The 14,770-nt window shown below is 34.4% G+C and overlaps 1 protein-coding gene across 1 annotated transcript; it reads right to left on the bottom strand.

Moving 5' to 3' along the window:
* Nucleotides 1–11,365: 11,365 nt before the first annotated feature.
* On the bottom strand, nucleotides 11,366–13,719 carry LOC120077696 (putative O-methyltransferase 3). Its single transcript, XM_039031656.2, has 2 exons — nucleotides 12,916–13,719; nucleotides 11,366–11,847 (listed from the first exon to the last, which is right to left on the bottom strand). Exons 1-2 carry the CDS (start codon nucleotides 13,690–13,692, stop codon nucleotides 11,548–11,550), a joined length of 1,077 nt encoding a protein of 358 aa, XP_038887584.1. The 5' UTR covers nucleotides 13,693–13,719; the 3' UTR covers nucleotides 11,366–11,547.
* Nucleotides 13,720–14,770: the final 1,051 nt, after the last annotated feature.

Here is a 14,770-nt window from a genome sequence, read left to right as displayed (position 1 = left end):
CTACGGATGAGGCCCACTTTGTAAAAGTTTGCAAGTGTTGTAAACTACTACAGATAGTAGATCCTAACCATTCATGTGGAGACATGCGAGCGGGGGTGTCTTATACAAAGAGTTTGTAGAAGACCTGGACCATAAGATGATTAGACTCTGTATATGACGCCATTGATACTAGATACTTACATCTCACCTAAACAACCATAGTTTACACAACCTCAATCCTGAGTGCTTTTTGGAACTCTTGCCTTTGAGGGTAGTCCTTTGATTAGTATGGGTGAGAGTGGCCAGATTGCCAACTCAACATGCCTACCTTTTTGGGGACTTGTCTGATCTGGCAGCTGGAAACTCAATCCACAAGATGTAATTCACATCTTTCCCGAGGCAGGGATAAGTAGAGAGATTGTTCCCTTAAGAACTGATTCCGGGGCTTGAACATAATGGCCATAACTTCTCTTTGGAAGAGAAGATTCAATCATAGTAGGACTATGACTTAAGTTCATTAGAGGGATCAGTGGTAGTTAAGAAGTTAGAAGTAACTATAGGGGCATAATGATTATTGGCCCAGCTGTACTTACGAGAGATCTGTGAAGGGTTGCACACTTCTTAATGGTTAAGATGGACACATAATATATTTGTGGTAAGAAGAGTTCAGCTGTCGGACTTTAGTGGAGTGTCTGGCAGTTAACGGATGGCGGATCCCGTGACTAAAGAGTTTAGTCAGTTATTCACGTACCGTTGGAGCTTCAAGCTACAGGTCCATGAGATCCTCTTGGTAGCTGAATGGATTCAGTTGAGAATTAGTTCTTGGTGTTGATTTGAAATGTTCAAATTGACAAGAGGTATTTTGATTATATGTGATATAATTGGTATGATGTATGAGATATATCTAGTGGAGGATTGATGTAAATGAGATTTACATTATGTACCATGGAATAGAAAAAGAACTATGGTTTATATGTTTCATGAGATGAAATATTAAAACTATAGGTTATAAATATAATATGATAAGTTGGTTATCATTTATATTTATAATAATATTAATTATTGGATAATTAATTCTTTTTCTTTAATAACCAATTGAGTGAGTGGCTATTGGTGATTCATGGTAACCGTGAGTTAAAAGAAAAATTGTTTTCCTAATTTTAGTAAGTTTCTACAAAAGATTATTTTGAGATTTCTCTCGCAAAAAGAAAACTCACGGTAGTTGTCAAGTAAGTATAGATTTACTAAGCAACAACTTGGTCAAGCTAAACGATCGTGCAGTATTTACTAAGCGACAACGTGCCCAAAGTAAATGATCGTGTAGTGTTTGTAGGCTACATACACAGAGCTAAACGGTCGCTTAGCTTTAGCTAAACGATTGGACATCGACCTATGCGATAGGTTTCTGACATCTCCCGCTTGCCAATTGTGTACACGATTTTTTTGTCCTCCTTCGTCCTCCTCAAACCAAGTCCGAACAGAGCTCACCCTCTGGATTCTCACATCGAGAATACCAAGTTAACCTTTTTGATGGTGTCATAATTAACTCGACACTGTCGAGGTTCTGTGGAGGTCGTTCGCATTCTTACTGGAGTGTTTGTGACCGAGGCGATCCTGAGGAAGAGCGCGAAGTCTTCGTGCAGTGTTGCGATCATGTTGTTCGAGAATTCAAATTTGCTGTGTTCGAGCGTTCGTCAGCAAGGAGCGTGGAGACGAGTCGACAAATGTAATTTCTATATTTATTGTATAACCGCATGTTTCTGTACAACTGTAATTTGTAATGTTCATTTATGATTGTAATTTGGAATGATCTATATTTTGCTGCTCATGAAAATCTCGAGTTCGATTTCCTTCAGCTACAGTATTTGAGAGTCACATACAAAGCATGGGTCTACAGGATCACTCACAGCTGAACTAGGGCAAATGAGAGATTTTCTTGTACTGGGCTTTTATGCCCTAGTTTATTGTTTTGTACTAGTTTTATGTACACCTTACTCGCTTTAGGTCAAATGGGAGATTGTTGGGGTTGATGCCCTAAAGTCTCGTGTCCTGTAGTTTATAATCTGTTTGTATGAACGCTTGTGTTATATAATATATGATATTTACTTCACATCTTGTTTTGCTCAGTTGTATGTTTTATTTGATTTACTACAAACCAATAAATATAAAATCCCTGGTTATCTATATGTAACTTAAGTATGTATGTGGTGATGTACAATTAGATCATGTCTTGAGTGATAACCAAAATGGTATGTAGTATATGGATAGAGGAGGGAAACCTTATCCTGGTAATGCTACGGATGCGGCTCGCTTTGTGGAATGGTCACAAGTGTTGTGATTTATCACAGATGGTCTGATCCTGAACATTTGTGTATGGGACATGCAAGCGTGGGCGTCCTATACAAAGAGTTTGTATAAGATCTGACCACGAAGTATTAACGTCTCGTTACATAACACCATTCATAACAGAGACTTCACTTCACTAGGATGACCAGAGGTAATATGACCTCAATCCTGAGTGAGTTGAGAACTCCTGCCATTGAGGGTGGCCCTTTGATTTGTATAGGTGTGAGTGGCCAGGTCGTCATTCAAACCTACCATTTTGGGGATTTGTCTGATTTGGGAGCTGGGAACTAAACTACACAAGAAGAAATTCACTCTTTCCCTAACGTAGGGTTAACTAGATAGATAGCTGATAACTTGTAGAAATACAAGTTATTTATACTGTTTTATTTAGATATTGCAGCTAAAAGAAAGAAAAGTTATGTCGAAAGTAAAGAAATTGGCTAAGAAATTCGAGAATTATAAATTATCGTCAATACACCCAATAACACCTTTGCAATGGTAGAATAGAATGTTTCAAGTCTGTTTAGCAGGAAATCAAGTCACTACATGCGTTCATGGCTCAAAGATAAAATGAACAACGCATCTACGTTGCATTGCCCCCGTCGATCAATAATGAAGAGACGATCAATGCAATGACGGTGCATGCGACAATCGATCAAGAGCTTGCGATCAATGAAATTTCAACCGCATGAGGTAATAAAAAATAGCTTCTGCAGAGGATTCAAATGCGTGTACAGCTTTTAGTTGTGCATTTCTGATGGGATTGATTTCGTAAAGAAGAAATATTCACTCCACCATTTCAGGAACTGTCTTAACAATGAAGTGCGGACCACAATGCAAAGAGTCAAAGCTTAACCTATAAATAGCTTTTGCAATTCCATTGAAAAAATATACTCGATACAGAAGACTTGAATACTGATATGAGAGAGAGACTAGTTGAGCGCCTGATCAGAGTAAATCCGGGATAATCAAGAGCCAAGGTCGAGAGGTGATTCTCCGGGCAAAGAATTCTTTCAATCTCCGCCGTTGAAGCTCTGTACGAAGGTCACTTCTACCAGAAGAGCAAGCCTGAGAGGGAAGCTCTCCTCTTCATCCATTCAACACGTCGGCAAGCAAAACTTTCGTTCAGATCTGTGTCAAGACGTTGATACTCTTTTGTATTTGTATCTATCTCTTTTTCATCACTTGCACTCATCTTCTTTACTCTATCATTCACACCATGTATTAGACGCTTAATCTTAGTATTAATTGTTATGATCATTTCCATTATAATCTTTCTGTCTATTTTCGTTCATCCATGATTCACTTTCTCCATGATGTTTTCTTAATTCCCTGGGTAATTAGTAAGAATTAAGCAAGTAAATTAATCTGTGTTAAGGAAATAATCGTGTTTAGCTAAAGCATGCTAGATGACATCTTCACTTGAGAGAGCTGAAGAGAAGATGTTATTCCGCCTATCGAGAGAGGGTTGGAATAATGCGTTAACTAAATCGAGAAGTACTTCCAGAGATGGAAGCAACCTTACATTCATCACGTTCATCCCTGTTTCACCATAGAGATATAGGAACGCGGCCGATCACCGAGAGGTGTACGCCAAGGGAAAGCAGAACCTTAGTTATATCTTTAACGCAATTAACAAACTTGCGACGATTTTACTAGTTATCCTTTCTATCTCTGATTCATCCATAAAGACTTGCCATTGCATACCATGATCCTTTGTATATCTTCACAATCAGTCTCAGCATCATGTATAATGAATCTTGTATCTTGTATCATATTAGTTTAGGACTTTACTTTTATCGCACTTTTATTTTATCAACGTAATTTATGTTTATCGTAATTTAAATTCATGTACAAACCAAATCTTTTATTAATTGTAAAACCGGTCGCATATATCATAACAGTAACGCATTAACGAAAAAAATCCCTGTGTTCGACCTCGGATTACTCTGAGAAACTTGCGTTGGAATTATACTTGGTTTCAGCGCAAGGAAACTTGTGACACGCATTACTCTAACGCATACTATAAGCACATCGTTAACAACGCATATTTAGAAGTAGTATTGGATAAAGACTAAAGATATAAAAATAGCATTACAAGTTTATTGCAACATGAGCTTGTAGGACATTATCATGCATGCACAACACGGAATCCATTTTCAGCGTACTAGTAGCTCCCTAAAGGGCTGATTCCAGGGCTTGAACAACGTGGTGCCACACACCTTCTCTTTTCTCGAGAGGTGTTCACACATAGTTGGATTATGTTGTATTGTTCATTAGAGGAATCAGTGGTACTTAAGAAGTGAGATGTAACTACAGGGGAAAAATGATAAATTGGCCCAACAGTACTTACGAGCATCTATGAAGGTTCATCATACTCATGATTGGTTATATGAAGAGTTCAATTGTTGGTCTTTAGTAGAATGCTTGACTGTTAACCGATGGTGGATCTCGTGGCTAAAGAGTTTAGTCATCTATTCACGTACCGTTTGAGCTTCGAGTCACAGGTCCCTTAGGTCCCCTGGGTAGCTTGGATAAAGTCGAGAATCAATGTTTGGGTCAATTTGAAATGTTCAAATTGACAAGAGGGAGTTCGATTATATATAATATAACTGAACTAGTTAATTATACATGATATAATTGGCTAAATGTATGAGATACAATATTCTGGAGGAAATAAGATATAAATATGATTTATATTATGTGGAGGAGAAATTACTATAGTAAATATGGGATTTCAAACTATAGGGTAAGAATATAATATGATTATATTCATTTATTATTAAATTGGTTAATTATGAGATAATTGGCCGTATCATTCTCCTCAATCGTGTGTTGGTGGGAGTAGCGCATTCGGTTATGGTAACCGACGAATAAAAAAGAAAATTGGTTTTCATTTTGCAAGAGTTCGAAAATTCGCAATCAGTATGAAAATGTAAACGATCGCCTAGCTTGAAAGCCTATATGATATTGTATCATCATCTAAACGATCGCACACCATCGTCTATACGATCGCACGACTTTCTCTAAACAATCGATTAGCTTTCCTAAACTATCGCATAGTGTGCCGCTTTTCTAAACGATCGTATACATTTTACTAGGCGATCGCTTAGTAAAACCTACATGATCGTGTAGCTTTGTTTAAATGATAAGCATCCCTACTATACGATAGCTGTCTTCATCTCTCCTACTTGCTTATAGTCTACACGATCAGCTTTTACTCCTACCTCTACCAAATTCACCAAAGACCACACATTGGATTTTCACTTTGAGAATACCAAGGGCTCCAACTGGTGGTGTCGTCCCTGCTGCTTTCTTGTTCATGCTTGTTCGTGTTGCTATAATTCGTGTAGACGATCGTGCTGTCGCAGCCGACTGTTTTGTTGGGCGATAAAGTTCGTGTAGAGGTTCTTCCGCTACTTGGAGTTTGACGTTTGAAGAGAGTCTTCAATTGGTATGAGAACTCTTTCCCTTGTGTTTTATCCATCTTAGCATGCCGTTAATTAGTGTTAATTTGCATAACTATCTATTAGAATGTATATGTTGTATTTCGGTCACGATGAAATCGGAAAGATCCAAACGCGCTCATGGATACTATTCATTAAGAGATCCTTTAGTAATATCAGGAGTAAAACAGGATTTGGCCCATCCGATATTACGAACATCCTGTGAAGGGTCAACTTACTTATTATGGTTAAATCAAGTGGACAAGAATATATCTACAGTGAAGAGAATGCAAGTACTGAGCTATAATTGTGTGTCTCAGTAGTTAACGAATATTGATTTATTCGGTCTAAAGAGTTTAGCCAACTAATATCAAATCGTTGGAGCTCATCATCTGTACGTCCATAAGGTCCCTCTACTAGCTCATAAAACCTGACACCTTGGATTAACGAATTGAGTGGTTTTGAAATGTTCAAAATCAAAATTACGGTTTCAATTTGAAATGTTGAAATTTTCATTTAGGATTTGAATTTGAAATGTTCAAATTCAATTTAGGGTTTGGATATCTATATTTGATATGATTAATGTTTAATTACATAATTGGAGTGTTTAAAATATTTAAACATTGCATCAAATATTGATTAGTTGGAATGGGATTCATATAGGTATTTAATTAATTTAATATTTGATATTAAATTATTATTTATTTAATTAATTAAATTTATTTAATTAATTATTTAAATAAAACTTTTTTCAAACTTTCTAAAATTCAAATTCATATTTGAATTTTTTATTAAGTCTAATTTTGTTAAAAATAAAATAAAAGAAAAAGATGAAAATTTTAAAATGGGTGATTAGTAGAATAATCTAACTTTTATTGGATTGATCCACTAATCAACACCTATCACACTAACTTGATGCTGATTGAGGTGTCAATCAGCATAACCAAGTAGTGTTTGCATGTTTTAGTTGCTTAAAAAGCTTCAATTTTTGGAATTAAGGAGAGAGGATGCATGATGAACTTCAAAGAAATTTTATAGAAATCTATTTCTGCTTAACCATCTCAAAATCCACCTCAATTCCCCTCAATTTTTCGTTTTACCACTCAAATCCAAGTTGAAGAATAGTAGAGAAGATTTCTTGGCGGTCCAATGTTGATTTGGAGGTCGAATTCGTGGAAATGAGCAAGGATTGAAGAGGTTCATCAAAGGTATGGGGTTCTTGAAACCCTCATCTCTGAAAATTGTTTTCTTGCCTGCTTTGAAACTGAAATTAAATGTAATTAGATGATAAGAATCCAATTAAGTGGCAATAAAAAAAACAAAAAGAATAAAAAAAGAAAAGAGGAAGTCGGCGATTGAATCGGTTAAGAGTTATTGTCAAGGTTGTTGGGAGAAGTTGAGGTTTAAAAAGAAGGAAGAAAACATGGGGGGGGGGGGCGAATTCTAAATGGTAAGAGTGAGGAGAGTGAGGAGGAGGGGCTCTCAAAGGTGGGAGTTCGAAAGACGCTGTCGTGGAAAAGCTATCGCATTGTGCTGATTATCGCTTACTTCTACTGGGCGATCGTGTACCAAAACTTGGCTATCGTGTAGCAGAACTCAACGATCATGTAGCATTTAGTAGGCGATTGTATAGTAAATGGTAAGCGATCGTATAGTAACTGATAAGCGGGCATGTAATAGTTGTAAGCGATCATATAAGAATTTGTGAGTGATCGTGGAAGATTTAGTAAGCGATCGTTTAGTAAAACTGAGTGATCGTGTAAAACTTGTAAACGATTGTTTAACGTTTGGCAAGCAATTGAGTATCAGTATGTAAGCGACCAGTCAATCTTGTTTGATTCTTATCGTCTAATAGAGAAGTTGTTCTTCATTTATCTGCTTTTTCGAAAGGCTATACCAACCTGTTACGATTAATAGAGAATTTCAAGAATTAGTTTTCTAACATTAGAGTGCTTATTGATTCTGAGAATTAGCAGTTAAATAGATAGGATGCAGATGTCTCGAGTATCGTATGCATCAGTAGTGGGAAGTTTAACGTTTGACATGATTTGTACCAAACATACATTGCACATGCAATAGAAGTTGTTAGTTGGTTTATGAAGAGTCCTAGTTGAAAGCATTGAAGTGCTATTAAAAGGATCCTTAGATTTATTAAAGAGTCCATAATTGTTTTGGTTATGGAGGATCAAACCTTACTATCAAAGGATATGTTGACTCAGATTTTGTAGGTGATCTTGGTAAAAGCAAATCTACCACTAGATATATGTTTACTCTTGCTAGTGGAGCTGTAAGTTGGATTTCAAAACTGCAGTCAATTGTGACTACGTTGATAAATTGTAGAAATACATTTTATTTATGCTATTTTATTTAGATATTACGGCTAAAAGAAAGAAAAGTTGTGTCCATTGTATACAAATTGGCTAATAAATGCGAAAATTATAAAATGTCGTAAATACACCTACTAACACCATTGCGATGGTAGAATAGAATGTTTCAGTATCTGTTTTGCAGGAAATCAGTCACGGCATGCGTTCATGGCTCAAAGATAAAATAACAACACATCTATTGTGTCCATCAATCAAGAATGAAGAGATGATCAACGCGATGACGGCGCATGCGATAATCGATCAAGAGCTCTAGCGATCAACGCAATTGCAACCGCATGCGATAATAAAAAACAACACCGCATGCGACAAGATCGAAGGTGTAACGAGCAACGCAATTGCAGATGATTCTGACGAGTGTACAGCTGTTAGTTGTGCATTTCTGACAAATTGATTGCGTAACAGAAGAAATTTCTCATTCCGCCATTTCAGGAACTACCATAACTATACAGTGGGGACCACAAATACAAAGATCCAAGCCTCGCCTATAAATAGCTTCTTCAAATTCACCTAAAAACATACATGTATACATAGAGACGTGCATATACTGATTTTGAGAGAGAGACTGATTTGAAACGATTGTCCAGAGTAAACCCGGGAGAACCACGAGACAAGGTTGAGAGGTGAGTCTCCGAGCAGAGAATTCTTCCAATTCTCGTAGTTAAAGCTCTGTGCGAAGGTAAATTCTACCGGGAAAGCATCCTGAGAGGGAAGCTTTCCTCTCCACTACTTCCACACTCCGACAAGCATAATCTCCGTTCGGGATCCATGTCAAGACGTTGACACTCTTTCTATATTTGTTTCTAATCTCTATTTCATCATCTGTATTCATCTTCTCTAATCTTTCATTCAGAACACGTATCAAATGCTTAATTTTAGAATTAAATGTTATGATAATTTCCATTATCATCTCTCTGTCTCTTTTCGTACATCCATAATCCATTTTCTCCATGATGTGTTCTTAATCCCATGGGTAAATAGCAAGAATTAAGCGAGTGAGTTAATTTGTGTTAAGGAAATAATTAAGTTTAGCTAAAGCATGCTCGACGGCATCTTCAACTTTGAGAGTAGAAGTGAAGATGTTATTTTTCCTATCAAGAGAAGATTGGAAGAATGCGTTAACTATAGCAAAAAGTATTTCCAGAGATGGAAAAAACCTTGCGTTCATCATGTTCATCCCTGTTTCACCATAGAGATATGGGAACACGACCGATCACCTAGAGGTGTATGCCAAGGGAAAGCAGAACCTAAGTTGCATCTTTAACGCAATTGACAAACTTGCGATGTTTTTATTATTTACTCTTTCTCTTTCTACTTCGTTCACAAAGACTTGCCATTGCATACATCGATTCTTTGTACAACTTCACAGTCAGTTCTCACCTCAGTATCATGTATCTTGTATCGTGTATCATATTAGTTTAGGATTTATTTTATTAACACATTTTTACTTTCACCGCAATTTACATTTCTGTATAAATCAACATTCTTTATTCATTGTTAAAAACCGGTCGCATGTATCACATAAGTAGCGCATTAATGAAAACAATCCCTGTGTTCGACCTCGAATTATTCTGAGAAACTTGCGTTGGAATTATACATAGTTTCAGCGCAAGGAAACTTGTGACATGCACTACTCCATCGCATACTACGAGCATATCATTAACAACACATATAGTTAGACGTAGTATCGCATAAAATTGTCGTTATCTCAAAAGAACTTAAGCGCAATTAGAGCATTCATTCATTCATCAGCGCATCAGCTTTTCCCGGAGGTCTGGAGAAAGCTGCAATCAATAGGATTTTTTTAATCCTCCCTTCTCGAAAGCGAAAGGAAGAACGTGAAATTCTTTTTCATTTCTTCTGCAGGGACCAGGAGATTTGAAAAAGGATCTTAGAGTGTATAGGGTTGGGCCATAGACAACATTACATGTCGTATCCTTACAAGTTTATGGCAGCATGAGCTTGTATCATTCATATTCATCATTGTCTATATGCGTAAAGATAAAGGCAACTAATTTTATGTCATCAAGTTTATGGCACCGTTGCCAGGGACATGAGCTTGTATAAATCATATTCACATTGTCCATATGTTTTTATCGTTACAAGTTTATGGCGCCGTTGTCGGAGACATGAGCTTGTATAAATCATATTCACATTGTCCATATGTTTTTATTTTACATACGTGCAACAGAAGCAGAATATGTTGCAATTACACAAGTTAGCAAAGAAGCGGTATGGTTAAAAATGCTATTGGAGGAGTTCGGGCATGAACATGAGAAAATTTCTCTGCTTTGTGACAATCATAGCACCTTGTATCTCTCAAGGAATAAAACTTTCCATGCTGAGTCCAAACATATTCAAGCGTAGTATCACTTCATTCATGAAAAAAGCAAAGGAAGGAATAATGCATATGCATAAAATTCATACAAAAGAAAACCTAGCAGATTATTTAACAAAAGTAGTCAATGCTGACAAGTTTAATTGGTGTCGATCCTTGAGTGGCCCTACATAAACATAAACAAGATGAAAATGGGAAGTAGAAAGTATGATGTGGAGATGTGATTGATTCTCAAACAAATCTCCAAATGGGAGATTGTTGAATAATTATCATGAAAAATCCTTATTATTCATAAAGTTTCTTAGAAGACAATTTTGGGTCATTAGATCTTACACTATGTCCAAGATAAATTTGCGATCCTTAGATCTTTCACATCTCTCTAGGACAATTGGAGTAATTGGATCCTTTACATCTATCAAGAATAATTTGAAGTCATTGGATTTGCTTGATGGTCAAGTTTTTTTGGGCTATAAATAGGTGAAAGCCCATGGTTGTCAAACAATTAAAAAAAAAAAAAAAAAAAAAATTCCAACAAGTGAGTGAGAGAAAATAGAGAGTGTCTTCTCGTAAGAGAGCTTCATGTTCCTCTATAAGAATAAAAGTTTGCAACTCCTATTTTGTATAGTGGAATTCTTCTATCCTAGCCCATGATTTTTACCCTAATTTGTTTACGGATTTTCCACGTAAATAACTGTGTTATTTTCTCCCTTCTTCTTCATTATTATTATTCTCAACTACTTTAGTTGCAATCTTACTCTATTTGGTCATAGTCCCTTTTGTAACAATATTGAAACTCAATCTTATTTGTAAATGAAAGATAATTTTTCTAATATATTTTGAGAACAATGTCGCCATATTAATAAGCAAACTAGTTTAACAAACTTTAATCTCAACACTTATTAAATTACACCCAAAATAGATCTCCAATTTTTACCCTAACAATCCACACTTAATCTTGACACAAGTACTTTATTAATAACAAAAAAAAATATGTTAAAAATTCAACTCGATGTGTGTTCTTTCGAACTTATTAAAAAAAAAAAGAAGTGATGTATCATGGGTAAATCTCTATAAGAGACCTTAAACCTAAAATAGGGAAGATTTTGTAGGCACTAAATCCAGATTCTTTAATCAGTTGTTCCCACTCTTTTTCTTCCCTCTCTTTTCCACTTGCCATAGTCATCATCAACATGTCGTAAAATAGTTGAGTCTCAATTGAGTCTTTATTTTTGGTATTAAACACCACCAAATCAATTACCATCACTTTTCCCTTTTTACCATTGCTTGTGATTGCTTCTTTGCACTTCTTCAAAATCTTCACACATTCTTCATCACTCCAATCATGTAATATCCACTATTTTATCACCCACCAAATAAAATTTCATATCATAGACAAATATTATATTTTATTATAATCACGTAGAAAAAATACTTTAGGAAGATTTTTAAAAAAATGATGAGGTCATAATATTAGAGTTGCGTAAATAATAGAAGAATCTTTCTAAGGATATATGTGCAACTTGTGATCTCTTCACCTTTTCTTTTCTGGAACCCTTTTCTAAAGCTATTTTTATTTAGTCTTCAAGTGGATGAACCTTTATCTAACGTGGGATATGAAAGATTAAGTGTTTTTTTCCCACAAAAAAAAAAAAAAATATCCTAATCTATAGGGTTTTTCATAATTATTCAATAACCTCTAAACGATGTGGTTTGTTACAATTACACCTCTAAACTTGATTAACCCTTGTAGTTTGTTAAATTGGTCTAAATCAACCCTTATGTTAGTATTCGAATCAATGTATTTGTACATTTCAATTTCATTGGATGTTATTTCAATATAGAAAAAAATTAATATATATATATATATATATATACACACAATAATAAGGGACAAGCTATAGGGTATTATAGCATTAACAGTCAAACTACAATATGCCTAATTAATCAATTCAAAAATTTAGGAATGTGATTATAACAAATCACAAAATTGAGGGGTCTATCAATGTCTATCAATGATAGAAACTGATAAAAGTTCATCACTAATAGACAATGATAGAAATCTACTAGTAGTATCAGTGTTTTTTAAGATTTTTGTAAATAGTTTGACATATTTTCTATATAAATTTTTTTTTCCATTTTTTATATTAAACCTATTGTTATTATTATTATTGACAAAAGTATAACTATTAAATTTTACTTAAACTAAAAATATATATATATATATATATATATATATATTTCTATTTTAATTTTTTTTTTAAGAAACAAAAAAAGAAAATAGTTATTAAACACGATTATATTTTTAGTTTTGTTAAGAAAACAAGAAATCATAAATAAAAAAGCGAGTAAAAAGAGATAAAAAAAAAAAAAGAAAAGATGTTATCAAATGGAGACATAAACAACGACATAATGTAGGTTTTACCTTCAATACAAGAGCATCAGCGGGAGGAATAGCATTAAACATATCTCCTTCAACATATTTGAAGTTTGGTATATCTGCTTTCAAGTCAGCTACAACTTGAGGACGATCAAGCACACTGCATTCAATTTGTGGAAAAGCTTTTGCAATGGCTTTGGCCATAGTTCCAGTCCCACCACCAACATCCACCAATGACCTAACTCCTTCAAAAGAACCTTTATGTTTCTCAAATAATAAACTCACCACCAACATCGTATCACTAGCCATGCTTGCATTAAAGATGTCACCATATTTATGTTTATTCCTAATGTACTCCCAAAACGACATTCCATGCACAGTCTCAAACGGCGTCCTCTGATCATCACAATGGAGCCAGGTTGAGAGGAATTGCCATGGCTCCATGAAGGTTGGTTCGAGAATGCAAAATAGGAAAGGAGATACAGCATAAGGGTTGTCTTTAAGAAGAAGACGAGATGAATTGGTAAGCATATATCCTTCCTCTTGTAGAATAAAGAAGCCGGAGTGAGTCAATAAACGCATCAAACGGTATATGAATTGGCTTTTATTAGGATGGAGTTGGAGAGATGAAAGAAGAAGAGAGAGAGGCATAGGGTTGGGGCCATGACTGTGGATGGCGTCTGGAATTCCAAGTTGAATGGCGCATTTGAGAGCCATAGAGTTGATGAAGTTGAAGATATGATTCCATATGTGAGATTGAGCTTCCAACAACTCATCCCCTCCCATTTCTATCATATTTCCACCCTCCAAATTCATATTCATAACAAAAAAGAGAAATTGTCCAAACACTTTTCTGTGGTGTATCCAAGTGTGCTTTAGTTCCTTTCATTTATATACAAATTCATAGGCATTTTTATAAAAAAATAAATAAATAAATAATTGATATCAAATTGAAATTATTAACTTAAAACACTGCAAACTATACTTTAAAGTTTGTTTATATTTTTTTCAGAAAGTTGACTGTAATTTTCAGGAGTTTATGGTAAGATGACAATTAAGGTACGCGTTAATTTCAGTTGAAACCTAATCTTACACATCAGACAGTTCAATTGTCAAATCACATTAATGTATGTAACATTTTAGCCTTTAACTATAATTTGTAATTATTTACCCTTTCTTTTATGTTTATAATAATTTTTTTTTGAACTTTAATAATTATCAATTTATTCAAATAATTTACAATTTGTATCTTGAATATAGTAACTAAGATTTATTAAAATTTCTTTCTTGTGTAGAGGCTAAATTTTTACTAAACTTAAAATTAAAGAAATTAAAAATTATCACAAATTAAAATTTAAGGACTAAATTGTTACTTATATGAAAGTTCAGATATCGAAAAGTGAGCTTTAGTTGAACTTTCAAAATTATAATGGACAAAATTTATTATTTAAAATTTAACACCCTTGAGTCTATTTTAATTAATATAAAGCTTTAAAAACATTAAAAAACAGTGTGAAATTACTCGATTGGGGTATAATTTTTTATGAATGTGTTTAACACGTAGAGTTGGATTGAGTTGAGTTGGTAATAATTGCATGTGGTTAATACATGAATGTATTGATAATGATATTAATTGTCTGTATTTGGCGTGCAGAGTTGGTAATAATTATCCAAGTTTGAGGGTGTAAAGTTAAGTTGGTTTAAAAAGTCTATATCATTAATATCATTATCAATATCTATTAAATATTATAAACTGATTAATTTTTTATTGTTTGTATTTTGTTCATGTTTTTAAATATTATTATTGTTTTCTTCCCCTTAAATATTATTATTATTTTTTCCCCTAATTTTTTAGTCCACCGCTCAACTACACATACTTTCCTAAATTCTTAATACCTAT

Source organism: Benincasa hispida, chromosome 5, assembly GCF_027475165.1.
Source record: "Benincasa hispida cultivar pf3 chromosome 5, pf3_genome.v1.1, whole genome shotgun sequence".
In the NCBI taxonomy this organism is placed as follows: domain Eukaryota; kingdom Viridiplantae; phylum Streptophyta; class Magnoliopsida; order Cucurbitales; family Cucurbitaceae; genus Benincasa; species Benincasa hispida.
This window is presented reverse-complemented; position numbering and strand designations above follow the sequence as displayed.

Coding starts and splice junctions, on each gene's coding strand:
- LOC120077696 (XM_039031656.2), bottom strand. CDS start 13,692: ATGAATATGAATTTGGAGGGTGGAAATATGATAGAAATGGGAGGGGAT. Junction 11,848..12,915: donor CTGATGCTCTTGTATTGAAG/GTAAAACCTACA, acceptor GTGATAAAATAG/TGGATATTACATGATTGGAG.